The sequence below is a fragment of the Ovis aries genome, chromosome 13 (assembly GCF_016772045.2).
Source record: "Ovis aries strain OAR_USU_Benz2616 breed Rambouillet chromosome 13, ARS-UI_Ramb_v3.0, whole genome shotgun sequence".
NCBI lineage: Eukaryota > Metazoa > Chordata > Mammalia > Artiodactyla > Bovidae > Ovis > Ovis aries.
In genome coordinates this window covers 53,779,773-53,794,859 of record NC_056066.1, presented here as the reverse complement: position 1 = coordinate 53,794,859, position 15,087 = coordinate 53,779,773, and the positions used below count along the sequence as shown (strand labels likewise).

General features: G+C 56.9%; 1 protein-coding gene across 1 annotated transcript; it reads right to left on the bottom strand.

Annotated features, from left to right (window-relative positions):
* Positions 1-5,900: 5,900 nt before the first annotated feature.
* STMN3 (stathmin 3) lies at positions 5,901-14,134 on the bottom strand. The gene is made up of 5 exons (XM_004014406.4): positions 14,042-14,134; positions 8,639-8,734; positions 8,207-8,382; positions 6,886-7,077; positions 5,901-6,296 (listed from the first exon to the last, which is right to left on the bottom strand). The coding sequence occupies exons 1-5, from the start codon at positions 14,058-14,060 to the stop codon at positions 6,237-6,239; spliced, it is 543 nt and encodes a 180-aa protein (XP_004014455.2). The 5' UTR covers positions 14,061-14,134; the 3' UTR covers positions 5,901-6,236.
* Positions 14,135-15,087: the final 953 nt, after the last annotated feature.

Genomic DNA, 15,087 nt, shown 5'->3' with positions numbered 1-15,087 from the left:
CATTTGAACGGAAGTGCTGGGCTCCGCTTGGCTGGAGGGATGGATTAGTTCCTCCTGGCTAGGGGCTGAGGTGGTGCTTTCTCCCCTGGGCTCCCATGGGGATGGGAGCTTCCACTCTTGGTTGCCTGCAGAGGAGAATAAACCTATGAAAGAGTGGTCAGCAGGCCCAAGAATGCTGTGGGGTTGCCAAGCCCCGTGCTTTACTTCAGCTCCACCACACACAGCCCTTGACCATGGAAAGCAGGACATGACGGGCCGGCTAACCCACCAAGGCCTGTCCCCTCTCTCCTCCACTCTGCCAGCCCCAGGGTCCAACACCTCCTGCCTAGGGTAGGGAGCACATGCACAGGGTGTTACAGAACTGTGCACGGGTGGAAGTTGTATTCAAGCTCAGTACACACCCCTCTATCCAATGTAAGAGTATGAAGTTTATTGATATGGTTTCAGATTCACTCTGCAGCCAACTTTTAAGAAACTATCCCTCACTTAGTATTAAAGACCAAGATATTAAAATGTACTTTCTTTTTCCAACCGTGTGTCTATGTGAGGCTAGATTTTATCATGTGCTTCAACCATTCTCACTGATTCTTTTTTGTTTTAGGAAACTGTCATTGTTTTTCATTTTATTTTTTTGTTTTTCATTTTAAGATGTTAATGTGTGACAGGTGTATCAGTTCAGTTCAGTTGCTCAGTCATGTCTGACTCTTTGCAACCCCATGAACCACAGCACGCCAGGCCTCCCTATCTATCACTAACTGCCAGAGTCTACCCAAACCCATGTCCACTGAGTTGGTGATGCCATCCAACCATCTCATCTGTATAGTTTCTAAATTAATTACTGTTTTTTAAATTTCTCAGTTTTAATTATCAGTGTGGTCCCCATTGACTCATAAAGCCCACGTAAACAGTTCTTTGTGGTGGAGGGGTCCTCTAAATTTGTAAGGTTATAAGAGTTCCCTGAAGCCAAAAAGTTGAGGAAGTTTTCTCAAAATTCCTAGTACATCCATGAAATAGATGATTGTCTGGCACTTGAAGTGATGCATATGAGGACAGGAAAAGTGCAAATGTCACTGTGGGCATGTCTCAAAGGTCTGAGCTGGGACTCCCTTCAGCACCGCTGGGGGGAGTCCTCTCCAGGGTAAGGAGTTTAGGGGATCAAGATTTTTGTCTTTATACTTTGCAGTGATACAGGAAACATTATGTTTGTAACCAGAAAAAAACATTGTCATAAGATAATGTCTACTCTTATTTTCCCCAAAGTGGACTTTGTGAAGATTAAAAACATGCTTTGCAAAATCATAAATTACCACCTGTATGTAAGGTTTTATTGAATAACATGTAGGTTGTCACAGGGCAGGGGCTGGGTCTTCAAATCCATCACTGTTCTGGAGTCAGATACATGTAATAAACACGCACTTAACTCCTGTTGAATATACAAATAAGTGCATGGATGTTTTAAAGTTACCAGTTACATAATTACAACTGCTGTCCAGTTGAATTGTGTCCTCTACAGATGTGTTGACATCGCAGGTCTCAGGCCCTCAGAATGTGACCTCATTTGAAACTAGGGTTGTTGCAAGTGTAATTAGTTAAATAACGAGGTCACGTTGAAGTTTGTGTGTGTGTTCGTATCTTAGTTGTGTTTGACTCTTTGCGACTCCATGGACTGTAGCCTGCCAGGCTCCTCCATCCATGGGATTCTCTAGGCAAGAATACTGGAGTGGGTTGCCATGCCCTTCTCCAGGGGATCTTCATGACTCAGGGATCAAGCCCAGGTCTCCTGCATTAGCAGGCAGATTCTTTACCATCTGAGCTACCAGGCAAGCCCCCGTCTTGGAGTGGGGGCCCCTAATTCAGACAGTGATGTCCTGACAGACAGACCAGGGAGAGGCAAAGACCTGAGTGAAGTATCCACAAGCCGAGGACGCGGGGTCCAGCAGAGCCCTAGCTCAGGCTCCCTATCCCTAGGGAATCCCTGGCTCATCAGAGCGCCAGCCGCTCGCTGGGAGTGGAAATCCAAACACTTCCTTCCCAGAGTCCAAGTCACCAAGGAGAGCTCAAGGCAGCTGGGCTTCACTTAGCAAAGAAGAGACCAGACCAGCTGTGCTGGGGGCGGGGGGGTCATCCGCAAGCTGGGTCCTGCCCACCCACTGGCCTGCATGCACCCCTCGTGGACCTGTCCTCTTCCCAACATGCTGAGTGCTGGGGACACAACCATCTCACAGCAGGAGGGGCCCCCACACAGGCTCTGTGGGCCCCCATCTGATGACAAGTGATCCAGGCCCACGCCTGTTCTTCAGTAGCCCTGCGCGGGTTGGAGAGACTGCCTTTCCCAACAGCCAAGTCTGGGAGCTGGAGGCTGGCCCTGTCCTTGCTTTCCCTCCCCTCCCTGCTGGGCAACACCTGACTACCTACTGAAAGACACTTCTGAGGCTTCAAGGCTCTGGTTGTGGCACACTGAACAGCATCCTAGAAAACTAATGCAGCTGCCAAAGAGCAGAGTCACTTCTCAGCAGGAAGAGAAGCAGCGGGTAGGTGCCGACCCCGCACTCTGTCCCACGCAGCTTGCTGGGCTGGTAGGATGTGTCGGGGGCTGGAGGGAGGCCCACTGGGGACGGCCTCTGCACTTCCAGCCCACGTGGCCTGCTGCACACCCTGTTCCATTGCCGCCCCCAGGCACCAGACAGCCCCCGCTGTGTCCAGAATGCACAGGGTCCTGGAGGCAGAGTGTCAGGTGGTTTAGAACCTGTCCCACTTCCCAAAGGGGAGCCTAACCCCAACCCCCACCTCAGGGTGGGCTGTTCTTAGTGACTCACTTCAGCTTCCACAGCTAGTTCATGCAGCTGCCCCAGGGACCCGCTGCCAAGTCGTGAGGATGCTCAGGCAAGCCGGTGGACAGTCTTGGTGAGGTGAGACAGCCTCCCGCCAACACCCATGTGAGCCAGCTAACACGGAAGTGGGTGGCTTCCTGCTGCAGGCAGCCTCCAGACAGCCAGGGCCTCCACCATTGTCCTGACTCAGCCTCCTGAGAGGCACCACATCAGAATGACCCAGCTCCTGAATTCCTGACCCAACAAAAACTGAGGCGAGGTTTCTTGTCCTCTGCCACTGCTTGGACTCATTTGTTTAGGTACTGAGTACAGCTCTAACTCCTCCCCAGAATGAGTCCCACCTATGCTTCTCTGTTAAGAAGTGTTATCGCTCAGGGAACTCAAAATTGAGCTCTGTGACAATCTAGAAGGGTGGGGTGTGGTGGGAAGTGGGAGGGAGGTTCAAGAGGGAGGGGATATATGCATACCTATAGCTGATTGCTGTTGATGTGTGGCAGAAACCAACATAATACTGTAAAGCGACTATCCTCCAATTAAAAATTTAAAAAGTGTGATCGCTCTTCTGGGAAGGCTTTCCCATCATATCCTCATGTCAGAGGTTCCATGTGGTGACTGCCCCTCAGTGCCTTACCAGAGCCCCCACAGGGGTAAGAAGCCCTGACCTGTGATCAGCCACTTCTCTGAGAATTCCAGGGCTGTGTGCTTCTGTGTGGCAAGCATGTGCCTGTGAACCCAGATGACAGGCACGCACAACTCATGCCTTCTAAAGGTATTTTCAACATATTTCTTTCCGCTCCTGAAGATTTCTGATGTCTCCACTTTGCTGGAGGCTGTGTGTCCTGGATTCCGACTTCCCCACCTCTCCCTGGGCAGGGGATGGAGGGGAAATGGTGCGAGTTCCTTGGAGCCTGGGGAAGTAGCCAGGACTGCCCCAGGAGAGGGCCGTGGGTGTGGGGAGAGGTGAATGGGTTTCTCTGGGTTCCAGGGAGCAGGCCTCTCTCCAGAGTCTGTGTCTTTGGTCCAGTGTGGACATCTACCAAACATGCCATCGCCTCAGAATTCTGAAGGGTCCCTGCCAGGCACCCCGTGTGGCAGTTCAGGTTCCGGAAGACAGTCATATCAACCAGTGTGAGGATGTCTACTTGGTCCCTTTGTGCCTCTCCAAGTCCCCACGTGAGGGTCGGATACATGTCTGAACCGTAAGTTGCCCAGCAGGGCCCACAGAGCCACGGGGCACACCCTGGGATTCCAGGAGCACCCTCCCCACCCGAGCAAGACCCACAGCCATGGTGAGAAGGCAACTCAGACCCCACACCGGCAACCTGAGAGCCTGGCCCGCAGGAAGACTCAGCCCTGGGGGAGCCAGGGCAGCCTCCTCCCTCTGCCTCCACCAACTCCTGGGTCTCCAGAGGTGAAATTGGGCTTGTGTGCTGTTTCTGTGCTTCTTTCTTAAAATTGCCATTGTCAGAAGAACGACTCACAGTTGTGATAATACTCAAGGCTGGGGTTTCCAGGAGGAGAGCTGGCTTTCTCACTGATGCACAGGCAGCGAGCAACTCCACAGCTGCAGGATACACTGGGACAGCGCAACCATTTCTTAAACATACAGGGTTTTTTTTAATTGTTCATTTTTAAGTTCACTTTCACTACGTGGATGAAATGGGTATGACACTAGGGCTTCTGCTACGAGAGAGCTGCTGTGGCTCAGAGAAATCCCACCCTCGGTCCTCTTTCCGCTCCCCTTTCTGAGTCCACAGAAGCCGCCTGTGGGCAACAGTGGGTCCCAACCTGGCGGATTCCAACCCTGCTTGTCACTCCCTCCAGGGCTGTCTTGGTGTGGACGGAGGGGTGAGCACAGGTCCCAACTTCCCTAAAGCCCACTGCAGGGGTCACTACCTGCCTGTGCTCTCTGGCTTGGCTCTGGAAGGCCACCAGCAGTGACACTGTAGGTTTCTGTGGAGTGAAAGCCAGGGGCACTGAGGGCTGCCATCTGGTCTCTGTGGCACCGGCTCTCAAGTGGTTGGCCAGCAGGGACTTGGCCCTCAAGCATCCAACTGTGGGGCTGGGGCTGCGTGGAGAAGGGGAGGCTGCTGCCATGTCGTCAAAGGCCAGCACCGGGGGGTCTGGAGTTCCCCCCCAGGCTGAGGGAGGGGAAGGAACCCAGCCAAGGAGGGTCTTGGCAGGAGAGGCCTAGAGTCAGGCCTCCAATCTGCAGGCTAGCCAGAGGGGGCCACCAGCCTGAAATGGAAGGATGGGGCAGGTGGGGAGGCAGCTTGAGGAACCCTGACCCTTGCCGTCCAACATCTGAACTTTCAGGCACTGGTCCTCTCTCCCCTAATATCTACTTAGGGCTCCCAGAGGGGCACTTGGGGCTGCCACCCTTCCACACCTGGCCACCTGAAAGCCCCATGGCTAGAAACAGATAGGGGCGTCTTTTAAACGAAGAGGGCACACAGGAGGGAGCCAGGACTCCAAAGGGCTCTACAGACAGGTCCTCCAAGGCTGCCTACAAAGCTTGGAGAAGGAGAGGAGGGACAGTGGGAAGCCGGCTGTCCCCACAGAGGTGCTGTGCCAGAGAAGGCCGTTCTGGGAGGAGGGGCCGGCGGGGATGGCCACGCTGCCCACAGCCCTCTAGACCACAGCAGTTTGCTCACCGTCCCGGTGGAGATGGCCCACTCTCCTAAATACGCTGGCCAAACCACACCCCATGACCTCTCCAGCCAAGCGCAATGACTGAAGGCTCCCAGGACAGCCGAGGGTGCCAACCTCAGGCCAAGGGGTCTCTGGAGACCCCTGTGCCACCACATTACGGCACACTGCAGCTCCTACCCACCAGTTCCAGAAAGCACCGCCGCACACGCAGCTCCCAAGGCTGCCCAGTGACTGGATACCTGGCCCTCACTGCCCAGAGTCCTTCTCTGTTCAAGTCTTTCTTCCTTTGTCCCCTCCCGCGTGCCCAGCCCCTCTTCCAGGGGAGGAGGACGTGCAGGTTGTGGTGCCTCTACCTGCCGGCGGAGCTGGCTCAGAGGACGTGCCCTAAGTGATAAGGTGCTCATAAGGACCAGAGTGTTCCTGCCACCATCGCTGGCTTTATTGAGGTCGACACCACGTCTGCTAAGAGGGTTGCCAAGAGGGGACCCAGCCACCACCCAGCTTGGGCCTGAACTGAGGGATCGTGTGCCACTCCCTGGGGGCTCCTCCAGAGAGAGCCTGTGGTCAAAGCCTTGCCACAAGGACCAGACAGCTCGGAGCGCGGAAAGAGAAGCTGAAGCTGGGAGGGCAGGAGGGGAGGAAGGAGCGGGAGCAAAAGTTGCATCTAGACAAAGTCGAACAAAACAAAACCGAAACCCAGATGTGTTCCTGTCTCATCTCGGGATCCAGGCGTCGCGGAGTCCAGAAGGCCCCTTAGCCGGACATCTCCTCGCGCTGCTCCTTGTTCCTGCGCACCTCGGCCGCGTGCAGCTCCTGCCAGGACAGGCGGGGTGGGCGGGGCTCTGCAGCCGGGAGGGACTAGGTCTTGCCCCTCCCAGTCCTCCTGGGCTCTGCGTGTCCTGCCCTCCCCCCTGCTCCCGGCTTGGGGACCCTAGGGTCCTTTCCTCCCTAGATTGGTTCGGTCCGAGGTGCTGCCGATGCGACCGATGAGGACACGCTTTAGCGACCAGGAGCAACAGAGGGCAGGGAGAGGCCTGAAAAACCGACTAAAAGTGTGGCTTGAGGGTGGGGGCTGGCCCTCAGTGAGTCTGGGCTTGTGTCCAGACCAGGGGGTTGTGGCTCAAGGGATTTCCCGGGTGTGCAGGCTGCGGAGCTCCCTGGCACTAACCCAGTCCCACTCTCAGGGAGGGGGCTCCTGCCTGGGCAGGGGTTCCCCGACCCTAGCCGGCTCCAGCAGGACCTGGAGTCATGGAGAGGCCGGACTGTGGGAGTGCTGGTGATGCAGCGGGTACGCACCACCAAAAGAAGGAGCATCTGGGGACCCCTGCTTCGGGCCCCGCCCCCTACTCGGATCCACCCGCCTTTCGCCCCGCCCCCTGCTCGAGCCGGCCCGGGCGCGCACCTTCTCGCGCAGCCGCTCACGCAGCGCCGCCAAGTGCGCCTCGCGGATCTCCTTGCTGAGCTCCATCTTGTAGTTGAGCTTCTCCTCGGCCAGACGGCTGAAGTTGTTGTTCTCCTCCAGCGCCTTGTGCAACACCTCACGTTCGTGCTCGCGCCGCTCCGCCAGCTGCTTCAGCACCTGAGCCTCCTGCGTCTGCGCGGCAAGGAGGGGGTGGTGCCGGGCGGGCGAGCGTGAGGGGCGGCCGGGCCCACCCCTCCAGGCACACCCCCCCAGCCCTCCGCGCTGCTGTCAGGGACCCGCCGCCCAGCCCGAGCCCACCGGACTCGTCCTCAGTGAGAGCTCAGGCCTACACTGTCCTGCCGTCGGCTAGGGTGACCATCTCATCCCCAGACAAGCCCTTCCTGTCCACCCTCGGCTGCAGAGCTGCCCCTTCCCCGCTGGACTCCGGGCGCCCCCTCTCCATCCCACTCCAGAGTCCGGGCTGCCCTAAGGAATATTGGAGGAGCGGAAGAAGCTCTAAGTTTGTGGGCTGTTACTGAGCTTTTCCCTGTCTCTTCTTCAAAGGTCTTCCCGCTGAGCACAAAGTAGGTGCTTAATACACACCAGGTTCTGAGCTCCCTGAGGGGCTGAGGGCAGTGGAGGGGCCCTCAGGGCCGCTGGGGAAGGGAAGAGTCAGAATGAGAAGAGTGATGCTGCTGGCGGTCCCAGGGGGAGACCCAAGAGCCCCAGAGGTAACAGCCTCCCTCAGCCTCCTTCAGAAGGCTGCCGGGCGCCACCCAGGAGCTGGTCACTACTGGGTAACCCTGAGAAGCCTGGGCCCCCAGGTCTCACCGGCCCTGCTGTAAGGGGGTGGATAGAGCTGCTGCCCCTGCCCAGCAGGCTTGAGCATCAGGACAGTACTCCTGAGAGCATAGGGTTTTCTGTGTGTTTCAGTCTGAGAGAGTCTGGTGTGAGAAGGAGAGGAGGGGCCTGCTTCTACCAGGGGCACCCTGAGCTCCCCCGCTCAGGAGTCTGCCTACGCAGCCTCCTCTCACAGCACCCAGCCTGGGGCTACCTCCTGATCTTCCCATCTGGCCAGTATGGCCAAGGGCACCCCTCCCAACAATGGCACCCCTCCTCCAGTGGCTGCCACCCAGGAATCCTTCCTCCCTCCCCTGTCTCATTCTGATGGCTCAGAGGGTAGTCCAGGGATGTGAGACTCTCTCTGCTACAGGCCCAAAGCCCAGCAGATGCTTGGAGAACCCTGCACCTTGGGGACTCTGTCTGTGGCTACAAGTCCTCCTGACCATCTTCATCAGGACCCAGAGGGGTGGCTCCTGACCTTCCTCCGCTCCTCAGCTGCCTCCAGCCGCTTCTGCAGCTCTTCCAGGGAGGTGTCCTTCCTCTTGGGGGGGGAGGAGAGCACGGGACTCTCCGGGGACAGGTCAGAAGGGGACTTGAGGATGACCTCAAAACTCTGGCCAGAGGCCCTCTTGTCCAGCTGTTTCACTTCCATGTCTGCAGGGCAAGAGCAGGTGGGGGCTTCAGGAGGGCTGGGCGAGGAGGGGGGAGGCTGAGCATATCCAAGCTAAGAGGTGAGACATCCAAGTCAAGAGGTGAAGAGGACTCCAGGACTGGGCCCCCAGGACCAGCCCCTCCCCCAGGGACCCTTCTCCAGAAGCCAATCAACCAGAAGGGTTCACAGACGTCATGGGATGGGGTCAGTGAGGTCAGCTGGCAGCAGGCAGTGTGAGGTCAAGGGCCAGGCACTCACCCCCATAGTGGTAGACGGTTTTGGGGTGTGGCTGTGAGTAGAAGCAGGAACAGATGAGCGACAGCACCGACAGCTCCTTCATCTTCTCCTTGTACGCTGTGGACATGAGGCCAGGCTGAGCAGGTGCCAGCCCATCGCTCCTCTGGCCCCACCTCCCTGGCAGCCCAGGCCTCCCCCCGGCTCTGCCCCCATCACTCCCTTAAGGTTCCTCTCTGGGAGCCGATGGATAGTGCTCTTTTGTGTCCCACATCTCTGACTGTGAATCCCTTCCTCCCTCCTAGATGTTAGTTGTCTTCCCCTCTGCACGCCTCCTTATGGGTGCCCTGCATTGTTCTCTCTCTGAGCCTCTGCACCTCGACCCCCATGTCTTTGTCTCCCTCTCCCTCCTTTTCTCTTTCTTGGCATTTCTGTCTGTCTCCCCTGCCTCTGTCTATCTGTATCTCTGCTTCCTTCTGTCTTTTTGGCTGTCCATCTGTCCCCACCTCTCGCTGTATCTTTGCATCTCGCTGATTCTTTGTCATTGTGTATCTTCCTGACTCTCACCTCCTTCTGCCCCTCCCTGGACTTCCTCCTTCCTCCCCTTTCCCTCTCATGAATACTTGCCCAGTAGGTAGAGAGGTTGACCACCACACTCATGACTGGGCCAGCACAAATGTAGAGCTTCTGCAGGCAGCATTTTCTTGGGCTATGCATTTAGGTGAGGCCCTCATACCCTCCTGTCCCCGCACCTGCCCTGTAGTGCTGCCACCCTGGGATGAAACCTGGTTCTCACTAGACACGCACCAGTACCTCTCAAAAGCCAGAGTGAAGGGAGCTGTCCGTTCAGCACCACATCCCTCCCTCTACCCTTGCAGGGTGAATGCCCCCAGCCAATGTCCACAGTACCCAACCAGAAAAGGAGGTAAGCCTGCTCAGGCCCTGGGCCCTGTCAGGGAAGGGGAGATGCCCACTCTCAGAGTGAAAATAACTCTGCTGTTCGTGGTCTCTTCACACAAACCAGGCGCCAAAGTAGACACATGGGTTTGATGCCTCACCCACTGGTTCTCAATCCTGTAAGCCATACTGTCACCCCGCCTCCACTCAGTCAAAAGTGGGCCCAGGTAGCTGGGGTGATTTGTTCAGAGCTCCTCCATGTCAACCCAGATAGTCTGTGTTCTTTCCACCTCCACACTAGGTCCCAAAGACTAGGGGCCTCAGACCCTCCAGGCTTTCCTCCCTGGCTGGAGAAGCTATTAGGGATCTCTAAAGAGACATTCCAAGGAGAAGTACTCTGGCTCACAAGAGAGAAAGAGCATGCATTGTTACCTACAGCATCCTTCCATGTGGCAAAGAGTTTGGACAGAAAACTTTCTGATCAAATTTCATACAAGATAGTATTTTAAAATTGAATTAACATAAAATTTAGGAAAGCGTTGGCATAGAAATAGGACTCAGGACAGAAGTGACCCACCCCTGTCTCAGGGAACAGTATGCTGTGACCAGCCAGTGCACAGAATGATGGTATTGGATTGAAACATCCTGATGACCCAGACCCTTCGGGAGAGAGCCCAGGGAGCCTTGAAAGGAGCACAAAGGAATCCTGGGCAAGCAGCAAGGAGGGCCTTTGGGGTCTCAGAGGGGAAATGGCAGAGACACGTGAGTTGGTCATTGGCTCAGGAGGCTGAGAAGGAGGGCCAGGAAGAGGCAGACCTCAAAGGGGATTTTGGCCTGACTTATCAATTTTGCTTTTTCAGAAACAGAATCTAGTTGTGTATTACTTATGTCATTAAAAGTTAACTTTAAGACTTCCCTGGTGGTACAGTGAATAAGAATCTGCCTGCCAGTGCGGGGAACGCTGGTTTGATCCCTGGTCTGGGATGAGTCCACATGCCTCAGAGCAACTAAGCCGTGTGCCTTGAGCATGTGCTCTGCAACAAGAGAGGCCACCACAGTGAGAAGTCTGTGCACTGCAGCTAGAGAGTAGCCCCCACCCACTGCAACTAGAGAAAGCCTGCACATAGCAACAGAGACCCAGAAAGCCATAAATAAATAAAAAGTTGAAAAGTAACATCCCAGTGGGAGGGAGGGTCCCCAGGAGAGGACTTGTGTGTCTGGCTGCTGGTGGTGGTGGGGACTGCATGGCAGTTGGGGAACGGGTAAATTTGGAGAAAATACCAGCAGGGGGAAGCCTGCACCCAGGCTGGAGATCAGGACTGAGCCTAGTCATGTGCAAGATGGGAGAGAGGTTTCAAGTTCCTCTCACTACGGAGGGGAGAGTGGACGGAGGGCCAGGCCTCTCCACAGATGTAGCTCCAACCAGGAAACCCTGCAGCAGGAACACTCTTCCTTTTCTCTCTTCACAAGACCCTCTCTTCCTTCCCTATCATTGACTTCAGAAGGTCATTAAAAAAGTCTCTACTATGAACTGGATTGCTTTCAGCCGCCCCCCCCCCACCACCACCACCCATATTAAATGTTAAACATGCAAAAATGCATATTGGCCTTTTGGATAATGATATCCCAGACAAGCAAGAGTTAGAAGGCACTGGGTCAGCATATAGCAGCAGCGTGATAACAGTAATAGTCGTCCAAGGGGCCAGGGGTGGGCATGCCACACGCTTCCTCCCAACTGACTCTCAAGACCAGCCACCACAGGCAGACACCCTCATCAACCTCATTTCTATAGAGGTGAAGAAGGCTCAGAGGGGGCAAGTGGCCCTCCCAGAGTCACACAGCATTCCAAGACGGGAGCCTGTCAGGAGCCCAAGCCTCTGAACTTTCTTGTTGGGAGCCTCATGGTGGGTAGGAAGGTCTTCCAGAACTAGGAGGGAAGTGAGCCCATCATAGATTCTCACTCACCCCTAGAAGGGCCTTGGAGGCTGCTGCTTGCTGACTCTTGACAGATGGAGCTTGTTGCCACTCCGACTGTCCCTCTCTTGCTAGTCAGAATTGGGAGCCCAACATGGCAGGTTGTACCCAGTCTGTCCCTCTCTTACTAGTCAGAGTTGGGAGTCCAATATGGCAGGAATTGCCAGCAGCATTCACCTTTTTCTGGGAAATGTGGCTACAACAGTCACATTGCCTGGCATGGACTGGGCACTCACCTCCTGGCAGGCCCAAGCCCAAGCACTGTTTCCCAAAATAGCTCATTCAACCCTCAGAACAAGCCTAGGGGAGGTGCTGGCACTATTACTGCCAGCCAGATGGGGAAATTGAGCCTCTGAAAGGCTAGGTAGCAGGTGCAAAGCCTCATAGCTTGCCAGAGTTGCATAAGGGGATGAATATGAACGACTCTGCAAATATGCCTGAAGAGCTGAGCACTAGGGAAGGACACCAAGAGGTGGTGTCCTCAGAGTGCAGCCCCCAGGAAGCACAGGCCAGGGTGAAGGTGACCCTGCAAGGCCACTGAGGCATCGAAGCCTGCTCCAGTCAGAGATATGTTTTCAGAAAGACTCCATAGCTTGTTTACTCTGGCCACAGTTATTGGTAATGTCATGTAGCCACTTCTGGGCCAGACCTCCCTCCTACCAAACTTTGCTGGGAGAAGCTGTGGTGAGCACAGGCACCTGTACACGTGGCCCACACTCTACAGAGGGCAGAGCTGATGACAGGAAAGGCCCGGCCCTGTGTGATGTTAGCCAGGGGCACTTCTCAAGTGGGCACTGCACCACATCTTTGAAGTGATGGCCAAGCTGGACAAAACTGACCAATTGTACCCATGGTCTCCTGGACACCAGTGGTAACTCAGACACCCAGAAAAATCCTGGGAACAAGTGTGGGTGAGCAGTGCCCCAAAGACTGGCCAAGAAGAGGATGTGGTGCCATAGGGTCTGAGGTTGGAGGGTCTGGACCCAGCCCTGATGGCCATCGAGGGTTAGGCTTCCTCTTCGACCCTCCCCCACCTAACCTAACTCTGCTCAAGTCTGAAGGATGAGAAGGAGGCCTGTTGAGCAGTGTTTTTACCAACAGGGTGAAAAGCTGATAAATGCTCCCCAGGAGTGGTTGCCCATGTCCCCCAGCTCAGCACAGGTGGTGAGTGAGGCCACTCAGCTCCACCCCAGGGTGGGACTGGGGCAACACTGGCCACCTTCATTTGCCCAGTGTCTCCGGGGATGACAGGGAGAGGGCAGGGGGTGGATGAAGTCCAGATGGACAAGACCAAGGAGGTTGGGGAGGGGTGTAGTCAATGACGCCGGTGATCCCCTCCCACGCTCCTGCAGAAGTCACCAGGGGCCAGAACCACCTGCCCTGAGGGGCGGGGTCAGCGCGGTGCACACGTGGGTGGGCGGAGCTCTGGCGCTTCCGGCCTAAGCGGGTGCTCCCGAGAGTCTAGTTAGCTGGGGAGGGGGAGATTGCAGAGACTGGTCCCCAGGGGAGAGGGAAGAATGGGCAGGGTGACCGGGTGGAAGTGGGAGGCCGCCCACCCAGCCACCTCCGGCACCGCGTGCAAAGATTAAACTGGTTTTGGGGAGACTAGACTGGGCAGAGCGTTTCTAGGGAAAGCGACCCTCGCGTCCTTGCGCCGGGGGTTGCCGGGCAGCACCCTCGCGTCCAGTATTTGCTACGCGTTTCCCGCCTTGTCCGGTGCCCGCTCCTCCGCGAGATCCTCGGGCCTGCTGCGGGCGGGGGAGGAGGGGGGTCGTTGCCCTTGAGGGCGGTGGGTCTGCAGCTGGGGAGGCGGGGCGGCAGGGGAGGGAAGGAGGGGCAGACGTCCATCCTCACCGGAACCCGCAGTGTAAAGGGCGGTGGCTTTTTCGACCGGGGTGGGTGGCACCTTGTCACAGAGGGTGGTCCCGAACCCGCAGCGGCGAGGGGAGAGGGCGGCGAGGCGAAATGCGGGCGCAGCTCTGCTCAGGTTTCCTTCCCCCGTCTTCTCCCAGCGCCCTCTCCAGTCCCTCGGCCGCTCCATTGGCACAGGGAAGGTCCAGGCCACGCCGACCCCGGGCTGGGACTCCCGCAAAGGGTCCTGTGCTCCTCCCTCCGACCCCCGTGAAGGCGTAGTTCCACCAGGGTCTGCGGTGGCCGGACGCCTCCCAGGACCATGCCTGCACCCCTCGAGCGCGCCCACCCAGATTCTCGGAGCCACCCTGTGGCACGGCAGTCACGCCCGGCCTGGCACAGCGGCGCACGAAGGGGCAACGGCACCCCCAGGCCGACGCCCCCACCCCGAGCGTGGTCCCTACCCCGCGGCCCAAGCCTGCTAGGCTGGCACCGCAATCCCTGCTCTATGGGCATCGGGTCTCCCAATCCCCTAGCCCCCAACCATGTCTCCTGCGGGTTCCACCCGGAGCTTGCCCGCGCCCTTTCAGGGCGCAGGATCCGAGATGGGAAAACACTCCACATCCCGCCCAGCAGTAGGCGAGGCCAGACAATAGTCTGTGCTCAGACCCGCTGCCCCAGGACACCGGAGGCCCGGGTGCCTACCAGAGATGGTGCTGGCCATGGTGCTGGCGGCGGCGGGGTTGCGGGAGGCGGGAGAGGCGCGGGCGGCGGCTGGAGCTGCAGTCGGCGAATGCTGCAGTGTCGGGGAGGGGAGGGAGCTAGGGAGGGCGGGAGGCGGGAGCGCAGGGGAGAGGGAGGGAGAGAGAAAGAGAAAGAGAGAGGGAGAGAGAGAGAGAGAGAAAGCGCCTGGCTGTGGCTTGGGCTGCAGCCGTTGGAGGGAGGGGGTGAGGGGAGCGGACAATGGGAGGGGCTGAGATCTGCCTGGGATGCAGAGCCCTGCGCTGCAGCCAGAGGCCCATCCTCCCACCGCTCACTGTTAGGACCCGCTGCCCCAACTTGGCTTTGTACACTCTCAGGGGGCTGGTGGAGACAGCACCCAATTTCCCAGGGGCTGTGCAGGAGCAGGGGGCAGGCCTCAACGTCAGGGTGGGGTTGCAGAGCTTCTCTGAGGCCAGTGAAGGCTGGGAGGTGCCTTTTTTGTGCCCAGGCTTGTGCTGAAGGAAAGCAAATCATAGATGGTGCAGGTGGGGGCTGGTCTGGAAGGCCTCCAGGGGCCTCCCAGCGGATGAGCAACTCGAGGCAGAGAGGAGGGTAAATCAGTGTGCAAAGGCCTAGAACAAAGCTTTGGAGGAAGACAGAGACAGGATCCAATCCCCGCTCTGACATCTACTTGCTGTGTGATTGAGGGCAAGTTTCTGACCTCTCTGGGCCTCCATTTCTCAGGTGTGAGATGAGATAATGGTGTTAATCCCCAGTGGTGTAGGAGAAGTGTGCACACTTGGTGAGTGTCCTGCCTGCTTCCTCCCTAGACTCAGAGTTCTGATTGATACCCTCAAAGGGAGGGCCTTTCCCAGAGTAAGCATCACCTCTTTGGGGATGGGAAATCAGGCAGATGGAGTGATGTTCCCATTTTAGGGACAGAGCCACTAGGCCAAGAGAAGGGCTGACTCCACAAGAAACGGAGTTCTGGAGCCAGAATTAGAACTCTGGGGAAACCTGGAACATGCAGAGATGAGGAGAGCCAAGAA